At 37.3% G+C, this 22898-nt stretch overlaps 2 protein-coding genes across 3 annotated transcripts in view; one reads left to right on the forward strand and one right to left on the reverse strand.

Annotated features, from left to right (window-relative positions):
- Positions 1-14662, forward strand: part of LOC136240460 (PHD finger protein 14-like) — a 52226-nt gene extending 37564 nt beyond the window's left edge. The window contains exons 20-21 of the mRNA XM_066031447.1: positions 14301-14433; positions 14486-14662. Coding sequence (XP_065887519.1) covers positions 14301-14433; positions 14486-14509 — 157 coding nt within the window. The 3' untranslated portion in view covers positions 14510-14662. The remainder of the gene's footprint in view (positions 1-14300; positions 14434-14485) is intronic.
- Positions 14663-16198: 1536 nt separating this feature from the next.
- Positions 16199-22898, reverse strand: part of LOC136240029 (uncharacterized) — a 96975-nt gene continuing 90275 nt past the window's right edge. For both annotated transcript variants that reach the window (XM_066030827.1, XM_066030828.1), the window contains exon 19: positions 16199-16670. In XM_066030827.1, coding sequence (XP_065886899.1) covers positions 16412-16670 — 259 coding nt within the window. In that variant the 3' untranslated portion in view covers positions 16199-16411. The remainder of the gene's footprint in view (positions 16671-22898) is intronic.

Here is a 22898-nt window from a genome sequence, read left to right on the forward strand (position 1 = left end):
ATATGGTTGTATTAGGGTGACTGCTTTATTAGAGTATCTAGGCTGCAGGTATGTAATATTTAATCCTAAGGGTTACAGTAGTTGTCTTGTGTGGATCTGTACGAATTTGTCTGTTACCACTTTAACTGCTGCATACCTTGTTTATAGTTTGAAAACAAGGTGCCATTAGATATTTGCTGTACATCTTGGCCTTCCTTGCTTCTGATGAGCTCTCGCTATACAAAAGTGATAATGATAAATTATTTTCAACCATAGTAGTACATTAGATCTAGTGATACTCCACTGATTCAGAATTCAGACAAGCGATCGATAAACTTGACAAAACCAGCTCTGAAATTTTGGCAAGATTTCAAGTGAAATTTAAAGATTTCCAATAATATCTTAACTTGTCTGGATTTGCTACACATCAGGCTTGTTGCAGATCTGCAAAAGTTTTGCCCATCAAAACTTTCCCTCTATATGGTATAACTTTCAGACTACTTCAATTTGAATATCAGGTTTTGACAACCAAATACCAATTATATTGCATAAAAATTCCGATACTGGACTAATACTACTGGTAAACATTGTGTCCAGTAGGGCTGAAAAACTACCTTCTATACTATTTGAGTACTCACAAACACTAGCTACTAGACTTTTAGTCATACCATGTGCACGACATGTTTTGTGCCATAAGCAGTGTGCAACTTTTTCAAGCAACAGTAATGATATACACAGTATTGAAGTACCCATGACGATGTGACAAACAAAGTGCATTAAATTCCACTAATCAAACTGTACAACCTTCATGGTGTCACTTCATGATGACAAACACTGATAGATAATAAGTGTATCATGTGATCTTAACAAGTACTTGAGTACTAATTTTACTATCCGAATATCAACTATTTGCATGTCACCTGTTGAAATCAACAAAACCGTTTTGCAATGTTGATACTCAACTGTACCATCTGGACCAAGACGATGAAATATATAACGGATCCACTGGGTACATTGTCGAATCCAGCACAGTTGACTTGTTTAGTAAGAGATCATTACTTTGCACTCAACAGCCAAATGATGATAATGTATCATGTGACCTGCTGAACAATAAGCCGACTAGTATGCATTTTTCTCAAATTTCTTTTATCAATTCTTATGTCTATAGAGGGTTTGCTTACAAGTGCTTACGAGCAAGAAGGCTGTTAAAGCTTAGAAACAGTGATGATAAAGTTGCAACATAAACAAACACATGTAACTCATGTTTACATAATAATAAACAAAGGCATTCTTACTCTTCACAAACAGACAAATATGATATATTGGTTTAATCAATTTGAGTATTGTTTCGCTGTTTACTGAAATGATTAAAACATGTGTAGTTTATTTCTGTATGTAGCTTAAGTTTTTTTTACCCAGTGTATTTCAATGTTTTATCTCAAAACAGAATTATGCGAAGTTTGTTCAGTGGATCACAAACAGTGAATGAATAAATAAAAAAGTTTAGTGAGCAACTTGTCCTTACTGAATCATCAAATCATTATTCACAAATCGTAAGATACTACTAATTGTGCTGTACCATTAAGACTAAAAATGTGCCTGTTGAATACACCTTTCTTCCTGGCCTGTATGGACGTAACCATGTGTATTCCTAAACTCAAATTCCCTTGTTTTGTTAATGACATTCCTAATTTTAAGCACTACTGCACATGTGATATCAGCAAGAGTTGGGTTCTTTAATTTGTGTAACAGAGAAGTGATCCTAGATAAATCCATCACATCTCTACGTGGACCTCATCAGTGAGTTATTACTCTTAAATTTAAATTCAAGGAGACAATTGGCTACACTCTACCTAATTTACAGTACAATTTTAATGTCAAAGCTCTCTCGCTTTATGTCACAAGACACCTCTTTTGCACTTAATACATTACAAGCACCTCTAAAAATAATTATCATTACAGAAAACAGTTTCTCTTCACTGTTTTATTTGAAATGTACAAAAAATGTAACCATTCCACTGCAGTTGAAGTCTACGAACATAAGTAAGAAACTACTACAATCACAGAAAATCCAATTCATTAAACTGAATGCAAGAAGTTGAAGCTATAGCTTTGATATCACTCTATTAGAGTATCTTGATTGCAGTGGGATAAGCAGTTTACAAATTTTCAAGTAACAGTGATGATGCACATAGTGTATACATTCATGACAAGCAAAACTTACAATTCAAAATTAATCTTATGATATACCTGGTGCCATTCTTCCTATTGATGCGGTATGCTCAGTCATAATTATTGTTACAAAAAAGTAAACAAACAAAAACACAAAGCTTACTAATACCTGTGAGCTGTCACAAGGATGTCAACAGCAACTGCTACAAGGAGCAACAAAATGTTTTATGAGTAGATTATAAGAAATAAACGACTGGGCATCTATATACGGATATATATGGTAGTTAGCAAAATTTGTATTCGTATTACTCACTTATGTCGCACAATCTATTACACCAGCTCACATAATGTGCTTGTCATCAAGAAGTGACACTGTGAAGGCTGTGGGGTTTAATTCAGTTATTACTGAGAAGTGAAGTGCCAATCAACTTCATTTTCAGCTATTTCCAGCCCGTTACACAGCATTACAAACCACAGTATGAGAAGAAGTGCCCCTGTAGTTAGTCCAGTCACTACAAAATACGGGTGATTTCTGTTGTATAAACTGTGATATAGTCAGCAGAGGAGCTATCATGAGTTAGCACCTTGGTACTGTCAATGAAACACAAAGGAGGAAAGTTCATGAAGCACGCATTGTACATACTGTGTGCAGTATGCCAAAAGGCAGCGGTCAGTAGAAAATTCCACTTAACTAAAATTTTGCAGCAACTTACCCTTAGTATTTTTGGCCATTCTGGAGACACTTTTGGATTTAATTTTACTGTCAAGACTCCATGAAGGTATTGTGGGGCTGGATTTGGTTATTTTGATATACAGTACTATCAAGATTGTACTGTATGATGATAAGTTTCAAGACTATTTGTAAATTTTGAATCTTGAACTTTACTCATGTGCATGATTCTCTACCAGTTAAGGATTGTATTGCTCATGCAAGAGTGGTCTTTTGACGAAATATGACCCGCTAAGCAAAAACCTGACTTGTTTGTTTGTAAATGCCACTGAAATGCATTGGGTAAAAAGTGTGTGATGCAAAAATAGTGTTACACACACATTTTAGTTGCTTTGCTAATCGGTGAAATAAAACAAGAATTGAAATATCTAATACATCTCTAGATTCACCTTTTTATGGAGAGAAACAATAGTGCTAGACAGCAATAAATTTGATTTGTACAGCAACATTACAGCAAATAGATTACAGGTGCTTATTTAATCAATCATAACTCATGACTGAAACAAGGTACAAAGATGGGACTTGGTTCAATCTGTTCACCATGATCCGACAAATCATATAGTACTTGTCCATCAAAGAAGAAAGCTGTTCCAACGAAAAACAATGATGGTAAACTTTATTTCTATTACATTGTAAATAAGCACCCATAACTCATGTGTCTTGCTGCACAAAGACGAAACTAAAATTTTCTTGCTCTCCATTGACAAACAAATTCAATATGGTTTTATTGATTTGTATCTGTACTAAAGCAATTAAAATTTAGCACACATATTTTTACCCAGTTTATTTTATAGCAAAATAGAATTATACAAAAACAGCTGGTTTTCACTCAGCCTGTCACGTATGTGACTGTTCTATTAGGACATCTTATTGCCGTCACATATGTAATTAGGATATCTTATTGCCACTTGCTCTTCCTGTAACAATTAGCTATTTATTGTTGATATTTTATTGCATGTGACTGTTCTATTAGAGTATCTTGATCTTTTGTGCAATGTTTATTGTCCACTTCACTAAAATTGTAGTGTTGCACTGGTAATTGATTCAATAATGAGTATCAGGCCAATATTGGCTACTAGCTGATTAATCGGTTTCGATTAAATCAAAACCGATGTTAATTTCCACTGCATTGTGTAGTATAATGATGAGGTATAAGTTATTTGGCAGTGGTGATTACAAACCATGCTCATAGTAAACTGTTGTGTAGTACTAGCCACTTGTTTCAACTGTTAAAATGTAAAGGTGGACCAGTGGTATCGGTATCGGTAATACAAAGCTACGGATACCACCAATAGACACACACCACCTTTATTATATCTTCAACCATCTCTAGCTAAGTTTCCAGTAGCAAATATATTAGTTGGGTTAACAAGGTGGTGAATACAAAGCCTTTGTTGTTCTTTTCCAAGTACTGCTACACTTATTCCGTGTGTATTCTAATATATTGGAGCACATGAATCCTTCATGATTAAATGACAGTGCAGTTTTTCCTCTAATAGAAGTGAGTTTATGACTACTTAGCGCTTTTTCATGAAAAGGTTTGATTGCAATGCTGTAACAAACATTGTAGAATTATTGGCCACCCATGTAGTTAATTACTTATGTACAAGAAGACTACCTCAAATCAAGTAATTAGTAATCCGCAATGATGTTTATCATGTTTAGGTGCTTATACAATGAATATTTTGAAACTTGATTGAACTGAGATCATCACTTCTCAATCAAACCGCACATTTACTGTGATATTTAATAGCTAGCTACCGTATGCGGTTTTTTTGCTATGATTTATTTTCATGAATTGGCAAAAAAGTGATATTTCACGTTTAAGTTTTCACGAATCGCTGATTGTGCTCGCTGATGTGATTAAAATGGAGACGTTTTCGTTCCAGCTATATAGCGGCATACGAGGATTCCATATCTATCAAGCCATCTGGATTCCAGTTTACAGAGAAGTGTGAAATGTGTTAGAGAATCGCGCAACGGAAGCGATAGATTTGCAGTAGCAGTGCAAAAGGGAGAGACAGTAGTTGGACATGTTCCATGGGACTATTCGTACATTTGTTCCCTATTTTTTGGGACGAGGTGGCTCAATAGCTAGCACAGTTACTGGTCCCAGACACTATTCACGTGATTTGGAAAAAGGAGGCTTGGAAATACCCTATATCTATACATTTAGTTGTAAAGGGAAGGATCGTGAGTTTATGGACAAGACAAAGGAGCGACTGGAAGAGTTAAAGACGGTTATGACAGAAATTATAGCTAACACCAACCAAGGAGTTCAAGGAGAACAGCCCACAACAGATGATGGTGCAGAAAAAGACATGATAGATTTAATGCCGCAAGCCTCAGAAGATGTGCCAGAAGAGGACCATGATGTAACATGGGTTACTATTAGCGACATTAAATTGACACAGGCTGACAAAAGGATGATTCTTGGTGGAGAAAACTTAATGGATCAGCACATTAATAGTGCTTAAAGATTGATACGTGCTCAATTTCCCAAACTAAATGGATTAGTTTTGTCCTTGTTACAAAACCAACCCCTGATAGGTGCAACTGATAATGCTGTACAGATATTCCATGTCCGTGGTGATCATTGGATACCATATAGCTGGTTATTTTCGAAGGGTTTTTATTTTTGGATGTTTCAAAGAGGCCCTTCTCTTCGAAAATAAATTCCCAAGTCCTGTTGCGGTTCTTCAAAAATAAATTCCCACAAGTAAAAATAATGTGCTTTCACATGATCGAACAATGCGTAATCGCTCTTGTATTCTTTATAAGTTTAAACTCAGTATTGTTAATAACAGTTGAACAGTATCATTACTCAGGCATCAATAGCCAGTAAACTATCCAGAATGGCCATTGTTGGGAATCCATGCTGTCTGCTGCTGTATACCCTGATCTAGCTGACGATTGCCTCACCAGTGGCTGCTAACTACTGTAATTACTCCATTTTATTATAACTCAGTCTTCTTTCAGTGTGCAAAAGTGGGGATTATTCCGTCCTTGATTCCATGAGTAAGGCGAGCACACATAGATTGTACGTATTTTTGTAATTTGTGACACAAATTTCTATTTGCTTGAAATCCACCTGTATTTTGAAATATGCATTCTTCGAAATTAAAACCTTCGAATTCAGATTTTACTGTTCCTATGAAAATTTCTGGTTCGAAAATAACTAGCTATACGGTAGTAGCTGCGACAGCCTCTGGTAGCAAGGTGGTTTATGTCTATGACTCAGCTTATTCCTCTCTTGATCAATCATCTTCCAAACTTATTACAGGCTTTTTCGTTGCAGTCCCTGTAACGTTAAGATAGTGCATGTACAGAAGCACACAGGCTGTAATGAGTGTGGCTTATTTGCAATTGCAAATGCCACAACAATCGAATTTGGGAGAAGTCCAGTAAAAGCCAAGTATGACTAATGGCGCATGAGAGATCATCTTGTAGCATGCCTTATGCAGCAAAAGATGGAAGTCTTTCCTTCCTAAACTGATTATATAGTGTGTGTAGGAGTGTATAGTATCTTATAGGCTTCACAGTCTAGAAGTTTTGGCTGTGACATTATTATATTAGTGGTGTACATAATTTTTATAGCTATAATAATGTGTCAAACTGTAATTGATAGAATACTATGAATAAAATGAACTAATACCAGTATCAGTATAATATTATTAAACACACAAGCATGTTCAATAGCTCCTGGTCAACCTCTTTGGTTACTTGATGGCATCGGTTATTCCAGTTGCACCAAAACCGATCTTGATAATTTCAGGATTTGCTGGTGGCAATAACCTTCCACTTGCACAGACAATCAGCGTAGCTGTAATTTGCCGCTTATCATCAATTCCTGCAATTTCTACCCTCTTGCTTCCTTTCTGCTCTTGGGTCCAGTTTGACACTGGCACATACTTAATAGCTGTCTGATCCCAAGTTGATGATCAGATCTGGAGGAATTTCCTCCATTTTTACTACACTTTGTACTGTATATCACAAAGATACTGTCCTTGCAACTCTTTGAACACCTCAGGAAGTCAGGATCTACTTTCACTCCTGTTGAGGCTTTACATTTGACAAACCCCATTCTCCTCATTATTCTCTCAGCCCACTCCTTAGACAGGTTAATTTCACCACCGTTCTCAGCAAGCAGGCTTGCATCTTTGGCTAGTATAATTCCCGTCACAGCTGCTAAGGTTACTGTACATAGTGTTGACTACCCCCCCCATGATCTCTCAACTCACGAAGAAACTGTCTAACGTAAGATTCCACATCTTCACCAACGAGTAAAGGTTGACCTCAGCCACCTTGGCTTTATTGCCTCTTGTATACGTAGTATAGTTGCCTCTTTTCAAGCCCATCTTTTCTGTATGCTCTTCAGCTTTCCTGACTTCCCTTAGTGCTGACTGCAGAATGTTAGGTGGTAAGAAAGAACTCGGTAATACTTTTAGACATAGTTGCACGAGTCGTTACAATAATCGCTAATTTCACGAATTTAATTTTCCCGAATGAAACTGGAATTTTTGAAATTTGTGAAAATTTAGTGTTGTGAAAAAAACCCAGCAAAAAAAACCCAGCGTATGGTATATTTATCAAAACACTGAAATTTCTATATTAAACTTGTCTAGGCTTCAATGCTTAGTATTGGTATCGGTATCGGCAGGTAATTTCAGTACAAGTACTGGTATCAGAAGTATGTAATAAGTGGTATTGGTCCACCTCTAATAAAATCTGGTTACCATTAGGATAGCTTTTGCTTGTGGTATACATCTAACTTTACATTTTAGCTTAGAATGAGCTGTATCATACAGTATAGTAGGGTGTGGGCGTGGCCCATGAAAATATCACCTGAAAACCAGCCTCAATTTTCCCTGACAACGATGAAGCAATATTGGTTAGGTAAAACTAAGCCCAACAAGTCTTCAGATCGACCTGAAACATTTTCAACAAGTTGCTAGGAATTTTTAAAATATTAATTTTATTAAATGGAATTTTGTACTGGCTGACTGAGTAACTGACTGACTGATGCCTTCAGACAAGTGTAACTTGATAACAGCTAAGGCTATGAGCTTGATTTTTTCACTGTTTGACATCGCTTTAGAGGTGCCTTTTGGCATACCGCAGTATGTACATTGCATCGTCATGAACTTATCAGTGTCTTCCTTTGTGTCCTATTCATCTTTGCTGACAGCAAAAAGTGTTGATTTGGCGTTAGCATGTGATGGCTTTTTCAGAAATTGTCCGTATTTTTCATTGTGGCTACTTTGATTGCAGAGATGCTTTTCAAACATTTCCTGATTCGTAATGCTGTGTAATGGGTTGAACATAGCTGACAAGCATAATGGATACTTCACTTTTCAGACGATATAATTGATAACTGGGCCACATGGCACCATTTCTTTCTTTTGATACAGTATGCGTGGGTTCACCATTCATAATAATTCTACCGTATAACGGGTTATTTTCCCCGAGGTGTAAATTTTCCCGAATTTCCCGAATAGGCTCACTTCTCGGGAAAATTTATTCTGCGTTAACACCGATTGTGGGATCATTTTCAGTGAAGGCGGGATATAAAGATGTCTAAATCAATTTTGGATTTTTTCTCCAAGAAGAGGTCTGATGCTCATTTGCCTGATCCCAGAGGCCCGTTAAGCAGCAAAATGCTTCCTTCTACTATAGCGTCTGCTAATACAGAAGTCCTGCGTGTCATGAATGGCCGTTGTCCAAGTAAGCTCAAGTCTGCTGGCGGAAAACGGGGCGGTTACAACAATTACTCTCCAGAGTTAAAGGCAAAAGTAGCTAGCTATGCTATTGAGAACGGCAATTGTAGAGCTGCTCAAAAATTCTGCAGTACAGATAAAGTTATTGACGAGAGCTCCGTGCGAGGGTGGGTTACAACATACAAGAAGGAGGTGGAAAGGAAACGAAAAGCTGGGGAGGAGGAATCTATATCTTTGCTACCTGTGGCGAAGCGTGGTCAGCCATTACTTCTGGGAGATACTCTTGACACCGAGGTCAAGTCTTACATTAGAAGTGTCCGTGAAGGAGGTGGTCTAATTACAACGGAAATAACGATGGCAGCTGCAAGAGCAATTGTAAGAAAGTATAACCCAGGGTTGCTAACTGACGAGTCAACTGGTGAGGAAGGTCCTATAACAATAACATCAAATTGGGCTAAATCATTACTGTATCGTATGAAATTTGTGAAAAGAAGGGGGAGTACCACCACAAAATATCTGGTTGATGATTTTGAGTCTTTCAAATGCCAATTCTTAGCTGATATTGTCATGGTTAAAACACTGCTAGAAATTCCAGATGATTTAATTTTAAACTGGGACCACACAGGAATAAACATTGTTCCAGGATCTTCTTGGACAATGGATCAAAAGGGTCAACAGCATGTGGAGCTTTTAGCCTTGGACGACAAACGGCAGATTACTGCTGTTGTTTGTGGATCACTTACTGGAAATTTGCTACCTTTCCAGTTAATTTATCAAGGAAAAACAGCAGCCTGTTTACCCAAAGTCACGTTGCCCCAGGATTGGCATGTCACATGCACTTCTAATCATTGGTCCAACGAGCAGAAAACACTCGAGTATATAGAATTGGTTTTGCTGCCATACATAAACAAGACAAGGAAAGAGTTGGGTCTGCCCGAAAGTTTTCCTGCAATGGTTCTGTTTGATGTTTTTAAGGGCCAAACTACAGATTCTACATACCAATTATTAGAGCAGAACAATATTTCTGTTGTACATATTCCAGCTAACTGTACAAATAAATTGCAGCCAATGGACCTCAGTGTGAACAAGAGCCTTAAAGAGTTCCTGAAGAATCAATTTGGAAATTGGTACTCACAGATGGTATTTAAAGATTTAAATGAATCCCGGCGAGTACCTGTTGACCTGCGCCTTTCAGTTATGAAACCATTGAATGCTATGTGGCTTAAAGAAGCACACAAGTACTTAAAGAGTAATCCTAGTATCATTAAAAATGGTTTCAAAGCTTCTGGAATCACTGACGCATTAGAGAAACTGTCTCTTTGATTCACTATTGTACTAGATATGCTCGCTGAAATTTTGCTTAGCATGCAATGTCTAATTGTATATAACAATTATGTACATGTAATTATCAAGAACATTTCAATTGTTATTTGTACAGCATTAAATTTATCCATTTCAATCACTACAAGTATAATCATATAAGTTGTATACAGAGATGGTTTAGTCACTTCTAGATACAGTCACTTTTTGAAGCGCTGGCTAGGAAAAGTTGTCATTTTATTTTACTCTTTGCAAAACAGTTTATTAGGTGTGCTCTCATCTGATACTGATGATATTTTACCAGTGTCGGATCACATCTCTTTGCTAGCTGCACAGCATTGGCAATCGCAAATAGGCCACAGTCATTACCTCCACATTGTTTTTGTACTTTACTCATCTTTACTTTGATCGAATCATCTTTAAACAAAAATTTTATGGATTTTAGGGTGTCCTCATCAACAGAATCGTACAGTGAATCGTAAACATTCACGTGTCCTCTTTCTGAGAGCAAAGAACTGACCACAATCCAATGATTACCTCGGGAATGGATAATTTGTACATCATTTCGTGGAGGCTGTCGAGAATTTTGGAATAGGGTACACTGTAACCCTTCAAGGGAAAACTGGGATTTGATCATGGCTTGTGCATGATCTATGTGTCGATCATTTAACCTGCTACCACTGTCAATTTCTTCCCTATCAAATTTAGAAAGATGTGATTTGCCTAATTTTACCCATTGCACATCACAGGACTTCTTACGCCTTATATCTGAATCAAGGTAATCTTCCTTTGCATTAGTTTTCACACCGTAAAATTTAGATACTGAAACATCTTTTGACTTACACGCAGCTCCATGTACGTAAGATGTCGTACTATCCCTGTCCACAACAATCACAGATTCTTCTGAGGATTCAAGTGATCATAGTACTTCTTGCACTAACTCAAATGGTGACATTGTAGTATTAGGGAAACGTATGCTTTCTACCGAGGTTTGAGGTTGGTCTGTAGCACGTACACACCCTGTGATTGAGTTGGTATCATTACCACCAGATTTGTTGCTGCTGTAGTTTTCTGGGTCTCCAATCTTGATTGGACTAGCCTGAGGATCATTAATATCTAAGGCATCACCAGAGTTTTTGCTGCTGTAAGTTTCTGAATTTTCAACCTTGACAGGATTTTCATTGATGACACCTTTTGTTATCTCTGCAATCTCTTCCTCAGAGTATCCATCCACAATCTTGATGCTAGCGATTAATTGTGCAGTGTTCAATACAGCAATTAGGCTTCTGATCTTTTGTATGTCAATTTCTTCTCCATGAAAAATTAGATGACAAGGCACTTCCATGCCACCTTGTGGTAAATCACGAGAATACCTCCTATGCCCCGTAACCTTACACGTAATAGAGCACCCACTATCTCCTAGAAAAGTATAGCACATGGCAGAGATACGCCGAGGAACGTGCCCAATGATGGTGGATCCCTTGTGCACAGCAACCGCAAACGAATCATGGATATTGTGACGCTCTCGTTTACAAACAAGCACCTCGCCTATTACCAGCGTCCATACACTTTGGTATACATGGTGACCTTGTACAGCAGATTCTATAATAACAGCACTCATTTCGGCGTTCACTCCGCGTTCAGTAACAGGTGCAACAGCAGATCACGTGAGACCTTCAGTCGCTTGTTGTGACTGTGAATTTTTAAATCGGGAAAATTTCTGCTGTAGTTAAAGGTTCATCAATCGGGAAAATTTACACCTCGGGAAAATAACCCGTTATACGGTATTTTACAAAAAAAGTTAACAAAGAAGTACACAAAAAATTAGCAATTTTCAACTAGAGTAGGGACCATAGCACATTGATAAAAAGTACTGAAACAAGCTGGAGTCAGGGGCATATGGAGGGAGGGTTCCAAGGGGTTCAAAAAACCCCAGACTTCTGAGTTTACAGCAGGACACCTAACACACCATTTAGTGTGGCAGTACAAAATGAGTGAGTAATAGTGTATGTAAAGCTTGCATTCATCTCTCAAGGAAGGATTTACAGAGGCCCTCTTTAAAACTTGTTAAAAAGATTGATATACTCTAATAGAGCAGTCACGTATACTCTAATAGAACGTGCATGTAAATATCCATATGTTAAGGAACTTCATTAGTGAAGTTTTTCAGACATTCTAACACTAAATGCAAAACTGAACATGACCTTATTCTGCTATAGCTTTGGTGTGCAGTGTTAAAAGATAGAAAACTCCAGTAATTTATCACTTGGGCATGCAAAATGAATCCATGCTATGCATATAATGTTTTGATTGTAAGTCATTCCATAAGTATCAGTGGATTCATGGTTCCAATCCTATACCAGTGGGATAACTGTCACTTACAGATGTTAAATTTATTATGTGTCTCTATTAGTGCTGAAACGAATAACAATTTTTACTATTCGAATAGTTGTGAACAAAACGACCGAATATTCGATTATACTTTAAGCTTATACTTCTATTGAATAAGTACTGAAACCTTTTGTTAGGGAGCAAAGTAAAGCCTAAGATATATTTCTATCTTTTCTAAAATAGAATTTTTATAGTATAAATACATCACTTCATTCACAATCAGCTGGCTTTTCCATCTGAATACAGTGTACAAAGCACTAACGATTATTCGAATAGTGTCATGCCAACCGAATAGTCAAATAACCGAATAATCGTTTCAGCACTAGTCTCTATGTGTTATGCTGTCTGTTTCCACTAGGTAGCTTTATCTAGTACTAGCTTCATCCCAGGAGCACAGCTTATATGCATTATAATTAATGTACTATTCTTTGCATAAAATATAGCAATTTGCTGAGTTTTGATTCATTAAAATATTGAAAGTCTCTCAGCGGCTGGGGGGATGCACCCCCAGACCCCTGCTTCTGGTAACTCAATACTGGTGTTGGAACTCCCCTTTAAGTAATCCTGGCCATGCCCCTGGGAGTAGTGCACGATATTAAATCACAGTAAAATAATAAGAAGTGTTATATACTGTGCTCAAGATACCATAATGGAAATGCACAATAGGGATATAACACTTCTTATTGTTTTACTGTGATTTAATAGCATGCACTACTCCAACTTGTTTCAGTACTTTTTATTGATGTGCTATGGTCCCTACTCTAGCTGAAATTCCAAATTTTTTTTGTATACTTGTATAAATGCTTATGTCACAATATAAGTAATTTAATAATGATGAGGATGAGTGTTAGTGTTATTAGAGTATATCAGATTGGTTATCGGTATCAGCTAATTCTGTTATTATTGGTTATCAGAATAATCAGCTAATTTAGTTATTGGTGCAACACTAAAAAATTGCACCTATTATGCCAGCATTTTGCTCATTGCTTTAACCCACCTATTATACCGAGAATTTTGCCAGCAAAAGTGATGCACCCCTACTGGCAATCACAGCAATGCTTCACACTATAAATGGTTTTTTAAATCATAAAAGTTTTAAAGTACATATTCACAGGAGCGCATTGAATCCTATGCACAAGGGAGTGTGTAACTCCGTAAAAAGTGAAATTTAAACATGGCAGCCATGTACTATAAAAAGTAACTTATAAAGCTCCTTATTAGGACATTATACAGAGACGCATGCTTGAGTACGTCAATCACTGAAACAAAGCTATGGAAATGAAGTCAAATGGCACGATGGAAGAGTAGCACGAGCATAACAGGGTAGCCTTTCTGTATTCACAAATGATATGAAATAACTTAACCATTATAAAGTTATCCTTTGACTTGATGGCTACCCTATCGAAGCCAGCTTGGCTTCATTCACAGAATATGACGAAGTGGCAGTTCATTCTGCACAACTCTGACACACATTAGGATGATATAACCAATGATATACATAGTAACGCCAGACACCATGTTTGAATTTCGTCCATTGTATTTGTAGTGTATGGAGCTACACGCTCCCTTGTCCATAGGATTCGATACCCTCCTGGTATTCATTGTGTTATACTCTGATATGACAATGAAATAAATGTAATATTCTGTTTTGCTTTGAAAACAGCTTATCATGGTTACTTAAAAATCAACCGATTATGCTTGAAAGTTGATCATGACTTTTATTATAGTGTGTCAGTATTACTTCTGACTGCTGTATGTATTAGTGGCTGCTATATTAGAGTATCTCCTCAATCTTATTTCTGTAAAGCATAATAATAATAAATTTAATATCTGATGAAATGCAGTATATTAGCACTCATTGTTTGCTGTCTCTTTAAGCATACACATTGCACACTTTCTTATTACACTGGCATAGTGCTTGATGCTTTTGCTAGCCTATTATACTTGGCAAATGAGCCTAGCTATATAAACTTGTATGTATGTTGATGTAGGCAATGTGAAGCTTGTTGCTGTGATAGTGAAGATGACTTAAAACCCACTAAAGCTCCAGATTGGGTGAACAGCAGTAGGTCAGGACGAGCTATCAACAAACCATACAACTACCAGCAATCCGAAGACCAACAGGTACACTGTGTGTATAATATTGTGTAACTATATATAGTTACTCATCCTGTAGAAAACAAAGAAGAGAAAACGATAGCATGGTGTGGCATAAAGTAACAATTCCAGGTTTATTGGCAGTGATATATGTTTAAGTGTAATTACTTAGAGATTGTCAAATTTAATTTTTGATTATTCAATTTTATAATCACATGCAGTTTTGTCAAACTAAAATTATTATCAATTCAATGAATTCACGTAATAGTTGCATGAATTCATTTACAAGGTAGACCAAGAGTTTATATGTGACCAGATTTTACAAGAACCGTTCCAAATTGCACATAGGCAAAATCAAACTAATGCCACTAGTGGATAGCTTCATTATCGTACTACTAGTTTTGACCCTCAGTACTACTCAAACTACTCAAGGCTGGTTTTAAGAGACGTCTTTTCTGGGTGGTATGGAGAGCTCGAATTGTCGAATGGTAGTTTCAGACCTTGTGAAGGACCTGGCTTGGCAAGAATCAGTGGTTTACTGGTGGATGGCCTGATAATGGTGGCCAAATGATTTTGCTGCATATTAGCCACTAAGAAACCAACACAGCCCTGTAATCTCATGTCTGGACTTCAGTCATGGTCTGCCTCCATTTTGAAGTCTATCTCTTGCCCACCCTCACCCTCCTCCCCTTGTGAACACTCGTGATACTACTTCACTTGTCTAACTGCTCAGATTTTCTATCTTATTTGGTGGGAAACTTTACAAGCAGCTACGAGTAATGGAAGTGGTTCTGAAAGGTAACAGATTGATGCATCTTTTGTGTAAATTTTATACACATGCTTGCTATCCTTGGCAAATTATGCTACTTGAATTCTTTAAAACCATTTATCTCGAAACTTCTAATTAATGTGTGATTTGGAATGTTTTTCCAAAATCCAGTCACACGTCTACACTGTAGGAAGAGAGTATCCAAAACCATATATACACTCTGAGTTAAGTTCCCTTTATGATACCTCTAGAGAACTGTTGATTATTAGTGTTAATAAGGTTCAGCCTTCATTCTTTGAACAGTCAGATGTTGCTTACCTCAAGGGTATTTGTTGCTCATTTATGAACTCTTGGGTAGACTGTTGCTTGAAATTTATATTTATCATAGGTGCTATAAGTAGAGTCCATGCATGACAGCCAAGTATTTTGATTGTGTTACTGCATAGTCCACCACCTAGCAACTGTTGTTAATTAAATTTAATGCAACCATAATTAATATTATTATGTATATGTGGCTGTAGTCACAAGATGTTAGCAAGCATAATAATCAATACTTGCTGTGATACTGTATGTCTTAACCTAACACATTGAGTTAATATCTAATGAAAGTATTGTGAATATATAACAGAAGTCTATACAGTTGCTAGACTCTATAATGTATACTAAACTCAATTTAGTTACTTCTTATGTAGCTGTGAATAAAGAATGAACAGATATCTGTGAAATATATGCCACGTATAGTGTCACTATATACAACTGAAATTTATCATCAGATAACATTTCAAAGATTGGTAGCTGTTTCTGCAGTAACATAGACAAAAGCAGCTGAATTGTTTACAATAGTATTAGCAACCATGCGTGTGCATGTGACACTTGTGGTTAAGCTGAAATATTACATCATTGCATGTTATATTGTGCCTGAAGGTGTGGAGTACATTAGAAGCAAGGTGGGAGTATTTTTATTACCCACCCAAAACAAGAGTCAATACTATCCTAATTCTCTATACTCATACTTAACGTGAACAATGGACAACTTCACATAAAATGTATACATATAATACACGCGGACACTTTATAACACAATTTCACATTACTAGAGACAACATCAATTATACTACAAATGGCATTGTAGATTAGCTTTACAATAAAGAACATAAAAATCAGTTAAATCTGACTAGATATATCACTGTATAATATATTTACAAAAACTATACTTGAAGTGGAGAGCAACAACCACTAATCATCCATATTGTATACAGACAAGTCTAATAAGGTTTGAATTCCAATACAATCAGGAACTAAATCAACTCTATAGTCTTGTGGAAGATCACGAATATATTTTGGTACTTTAACAATTTCACTTTGTGAAACTTGTTCTATAAATTCTTTAACTGTTGTTGTGAAAAGTGATAATCCATTCAAAACTTCTAGCAATTCAGAGTGTTTTAGCTTGATCAATCGCATAATGTCATCCAACAGATAAAAATTGTGTCTCCTATCAGCAAATTATACAGGTGGGAAGATTACAACATGTAAGAAACAACATAGCTAGTGCACAAAATGTTTATTGAATTTTACAACTGAGTGTACTGCTTTTCAGCTTACATTATTATAACAATGTATAATTATATTGTTTGGCCAATAGCTGGGCCTGTGTTAGCACAATAAAAAGCATAATACGCTGGAGTGCTATGCCAGCATAATGCTAGCATATTAGGTGGATATTTCAAACTATGGAGCTTAATTCCATGAAAATAGATTGAATAGGGCAGTCAGTGCATGGCCACTCAATTGTACATCCTTAGATCAATACTCTCTAATAGAACAGTCACTTTGCAGAAATACACTAATAAACCATTCACTGATTAAAATGTTCCACGATAATTGTTAGAAATGTTGCTAACCTAGGAGCTAGGAGCATAATGGGAACATTGAAGAACATAATAGGTGAAAATTTTGGGAAATCCCTGAAAAAGCATTTTGGGCAAAATTTTGAGCATATTTGACTCAGGCCTACCAATAGCTCCACTGCAAGCAAATAGAACAAGTGCTTTACTATAATGTACAATACAGCCTTCTGTTCATATGTGCCATGCAGACTTCAGTGATCAAAATTAATGTATGCGTAATTGTTTTTGAAATAAAATACATCATGTAAAAGATGAGCATTACAAAAACAGCCGTTTTAGTAAACAGTGCAGGATGATAATACTTTATACCACTGGATTTGCCTCTCCAAGGAGAGTAAGAAGATCTTTTGTTTCATTTCTGTACTATGAAACAAATGTAAATTATGTATTATTTACTTATGATGCTGTAAAACGTAATGCTCAAAGCATATAACACTCAATTGTGAGGGTGTGTGGTTAATTGGTACATTGCAACTACATTAGTATGGCTAAGAAATAAAGTAGTACTGGATGAGATTTTTATGTCACACACAGCACAACAGAACCTGAAAAAAAATTTTTTTTGGAGTGATGGGGGATTTGGCTCATGCTTTACAACTGAATGAAATGTTGGTAGTAACAATTAGAGTAAAGTTAAAGATACACAATAGTTAAGTACTCATGTATTCCCCATGTTGCAGGTAGTAGAGACTCAATTTTCAGCTAATTAAATTTTCAGTATCAAACTTGAAGCCTAAGGTTTCTTAGACCCTTTTGGTGGTGAATTTGGTGGATTTTGGAGGTGTCTAAGTTACTTAGACCCTTTTCATGTTTACTTAGACCCTTTCATGTTTACTTAGACCCTTTTCATGTTTATTACGCGCACCCGGACTGGTAGCGTTGGCAACGCATCGCCACCTGAAAATTATTTTTAAACCCGTAACTGTTGTTACGGGTGGAGTAATGGCTTGTTTCTACTAATGAACGCTACATTTCTCTGGCACAAGCAGCTGTCAACAATGTTAAGGTACAACAACTACATAAAGGGTCTAAACAACTTATACTTCAGACCACAGGGGTCTAAGTAATTTAGTAACCCTCAGGCCCTGTAGTAGCGCCTTCGCTTCGCTCAGGCGCCACGACACAGGGCCATCGGGTTACTAAATTACTTATACCCCTGTGGTCTGAAGTCTAACTATTACTTAAATTTCATTAGATCTAAATACAAAACTACTTAGTATCTAGGGGATGCACCCCTAGACCCTTGCATCTAGGTTTTATTTCTACTACACTTAGTGCAAACTCCCAATTATTAGTAGCACCACGAGTTCATAATACATAGAGGGAGGGAGTGTCCAACGCTATATTACCTGGTCAAAACGCACTGCGTTCAAAGATTGCGCAATGTCTATCAGCACTAAAATGAATCAAAAGGAATTGATTTAATCAAAGCGCTACAAACACACTACTCAAATATTTATTTCAAGCAAAGTGTGCTAAATGTGGCACAGGATGCACGTTATCTAAGCATAATTTTTCTCATCACACGTAAATATGTGGCACGCTGTAACGGAAGAAGAGCAGACAAACAAAGATGATGAAGATCCTGAGCCTAGCAGTAAGCGGACAAAGAGTGAAAAAGCCAAGAGCCAAGCCACTAAAGGGAAAAAACATCGTAAGATGTTGACAAAAGCAGAAAAGAAACGAATTGTTGACCATGTAAAGAGTTTAAATGTGATGGCTGTTGCAGCGTTATCTTTAACAGAAGCTATTCGTGCAATACCTAATTGTGAGGCTGAATTAAAAAGTTCCTGTGAGAGGATTCTGCTGTCCCAAGTGTCCTTCTATGTGAAACATTTACAAGAAATGTTTGAAAAGTTATAATACGAATGGTCTCTGATGAAAGACCGATATCTCCACTTTCAATTAAAATGGCATATTAACCACTGTAGCCTATTTTTGGTTGATAGAAACCAAGATTTAATGTCATTAGGATTACAATCTTCAGACAGCAAGGTTGTGCTGGTGAGAGCACGATGGACCAAATTGCTATTCAACACTGTATTTCAAAGAAGGGCAAGAAAACATTTACAATGTTATTTTCATCTGCAATTTATTTCAATTATTTTCTATGCCAGTGTTATACCGTATAGCCGGTTATTTTCGAAACAGAAATTTTCGCAGGAACACCCAAAATCAATTTTCGAAAATTTTAAATTTCAAAGGTTTAATTTCGAGAAATTTCTACTTAGATTTCGAGAAATCTTCATGCGTTCGAATTATCAAAAATGGTGTTTACTATCACCTTCGTAGTACATGGGTATTATGTCTACAAGGACATTTGGGCAGTTGAAATTGGATCAGAATTACCCTGCTTTCCTGAGCCTCATAACAGAGAAGATCGTTATGCAGTGGCTGTTATGGACGGCACCAGTATAGTAAGCCACGTGCCGAGAAAGATCTCTTACATTTGCTACACATTCCTTCTTCATTCTGGATCAATCATTTGTCATGTAACTGGGCCAAGGCTGTACTCACAAGATCTGTGGAGTGGATGTGCCGTGTGAGTATAGATTTTTCTCAAAGGACGAATGCGTCAAGGTGACAAGAAAGCTGCTGGAGTTAGCTTCGATTCCTACAAAAGATATCGCTGGAGTGGAAGCCACTCCTTCCACTAACAGTACTACAGAAAGCCATGCAGGAATCGAAGTAAGCTCCACTTGCTCTGCCACTAGTCACTTAACTCGTCACTTAACTACTGGATCCAGCTCTGCTACCAGTCGCTCAACTACTGGATCCACTACTAGCTCTGCTACTAACTCCACTATTACTGGTGGTACAGTGGAATTATCAGGTATTATAAAGATTGAGGAAGGAGCAGAGGATGACAGTGTTGGAAAATTGTCTGCAGCTACCTGCTGGCAAGCTTGTACAGTGGATGCGTATAGGGGGTATAACCCTTTATTACCGAAGTTTTTTTACAAAACCGCAAGTGTGAAAACTTTTATGGCTTGTGTGAACTGTGGGCGATACGAGTGGACCCCACCCATTGATTAACCCATCAAGCTATATACCGTTTGATAGCCATCTCTCTCTTCTACCAACACAGCTAGAATACTTACAGATCACACACACAACTCACGCGCTATGAAGCGAAGAAAGCGTATCTTCTCCGTATCGCCATGGCATTGAAAGATGGGCGCCGCCATCTTAATAATCAACGCGATGACATCACACTATTTATTTTTAGAATCCTTATCACGTGGGGAAAGGAGTAATTCCAACTAAAGCCTCCTAGTAGCAGGGAGAAGGCGAACATGGAGTTTTAAACAGGTATTATTGTTTTGTATACGCTATTTTATATTGCCAAGTGCCATAACTTGCCCATGCTTCTTCCTATCGCCGAACGGTAAACTTCATTAAAAACGCCCGGTCCTTCTGAGCAGTTTGGTAGCAATTTCAGCTTCGTAGCCCCTAGGAAAAAGAAGTTATGGCTCCGTTTATAAAGGGCACTCGTTATGGCAATATATTAGCCATTCGATAATAAAGGGATAAAGCTTACTTTAGAAGACAGAGGTGCTATTGTGGATGGACAAAAACTCAATGACTTGGTGATTAATTTTGCTCAGAAAGTTCTAAGGCTACAGTTTCCAAACGTAAAAGGGTTTCAGTCAACACTCCTACAGGAGAAAAAGAGGAAAGGCAATTTTGAGCAAGAGAGAGTTCAAATAGTGCACTCACAAGGGAATCACTACACCTACTTCATGTGGTGTAAACGTTTATGACTCAGTTTTTGATAGCGTGGATGATCACACTGCCCTACTAATAACTAACCTCTTTGGATCCTTAGCCAAACCCACAGCTGTTGTGATCCCTAAGCAGTTAGGTTCAAATGACTGTGGTGTATATGCCATAGCTAATGCAGCAGCTATTTGCTATGAAAAGGACCCTGCTGCACTGCATTTCAACCAAGCATTAATGAGACTTCATCTAGTTCAGTGTTTGGATCAGAAGAAAATCACTCTTTTTCCCTTGCTTAACTAACTGTACATAACTGACTATACATAGCTCACAGTTTGTTTTTGATTATAAATTGTCACGATTGTAATAATTATACTGATATACATAATTAAAATGAATTGGGTCTCAGTATGTTTACAGTATCTGTAACAACAACTCTATAGAGGAAGTTGTAGTATATCACTGATTCCAGCAGCTTTAAAACCATTGATGGCTGGACTTTTGTTCTGCTGCAAATAATTGTATAGCACTTCAAGCCATTTAGCACCCAGTGCATGGCTTGATTATTGACATCTTTGTATCCACTACTTTAGCAACATTCTCTCTCATGTTTTTCTCAACTTGCTGGGAGTACCACACTTGAAATTTTTTCCGAAGGAAGTCTTTTGCTGACTTGTTTACAGCCAAGTCCATCGGTTGCAAGCGCCCACAGTTTGGGGGTACTTTGACCACATAAATGTGGTTTGAATCAAGGAGAGAATGCACGGCATCTGTGAGCTGGCCTTTAAACTCATCGTAAATGACCAATGCTGGTTGATCATCCTGCAACTTTACGTTTTCTGTTTATGTACAGCAATATTACCTTAGTAATATATTCCTGGGTTTTTTCTTCATTTGGCCAGTGATTAGGGGTGTAGGTCACATTCCAATCTTCAGGGAAGGAATGCCTGGGTAAACTTGTTGGTGTTTTGCCTTGATAAATGACTTGGAAAGGCAGAAAAAATCCACTTAGTGTTGCACAGATCACAGTAGTGATTTGCCGTTTGTCATCTAGTCCCACACAATCTACACACTTGGCACCTTTCTCTTCCATTGTCCATGGAACAATATTGATACCTGTGTGCAATTCAATATCAAGTCAGCTGGAATATTTTCCATCTCAACCACAACCTTAATGTCTAAAAGGTATTACCCTTTTAACTCTTCGTACTGTAAAGGCTCTACTTTTGCTGTGCTACAGGCCTTACGTTTAACATAACCAATCCTCGAAAGAAGCAACTTTGCCCAAGACTTAGTGATGTTGATTGGTCCACCATTCTCCTTTAACAGCTTTTTATCCGTTCTCACTATGGTTTCTCCACTCGCCATAACAACCGTAGTATCAATGGGAGTACCAGCTGCCCGTACGTCCTTGATGTACCTCTTGACCCTATCATCCAGCTCGTTTCCCAAAAGTAGTGGCCTGCCTCTCTTCTTTTGTGGTATTGAATGTACAACGATATCTCCATTTTCCTCAAATTCCTCAGCGTCTCGCTTATAACTGAATTCTTCAACATACTTGGATTTTCGAGTGCTAAGGGAACTGTCTTTAATATCAGTGGAGTATTCATCATTGTAACGACGAATTGCTGCTTGGTTTCCATGCAAAAAAGCATATCTTGCTACCTGTGCTTGTACTCCAGTAAGCGTTACGTATGGCCCTCTCTTAAGCTTACTAGATTTGGGTGCTTGCTTGAGCTGTCTTGAAGTGGCCAGCACAGCATCGTTAGCAGCCTTAATAGTAGATGATGGTAATACATCTGATAATGGTCCTTCTGGATCTGGCAGATTCTTAGCCACCGGCTTGAAATATCAATAAAGCGACATTCACCTCAAACAACACGTCCACGCTACAAGAAATGAATCACGTGTGCACACTCTAGCGTTGTATTATTGATTGTGGGAATTTATTTTCAAAGAAAGGATGGACCTCTAGAATTTATTTTCGCAGAAGAAGGGCTTTTTGAAATATCCGAAAATAAAAACCTTTCGAAAATTACTGGCTATACGGTAGTTTGCCAGAGCCCAAACAGATATCCACAGTGGTTATGGAA

Source organism: Dysidea avara, chromosome 12 (genome assembly GCF_963678975.1).
Source record: "Dysidea avara chromosome 12, odDysAvar1.4, whole genome shotgun sequence".
In the NCBI taxonomy this organism is placed as follows: domain Eukaryota; kingdom Metazoa; phylum Porifera; class Demospongiae; order Dictyoceratida; family Dysideidae; genus Dysidea; species Dysidea avara.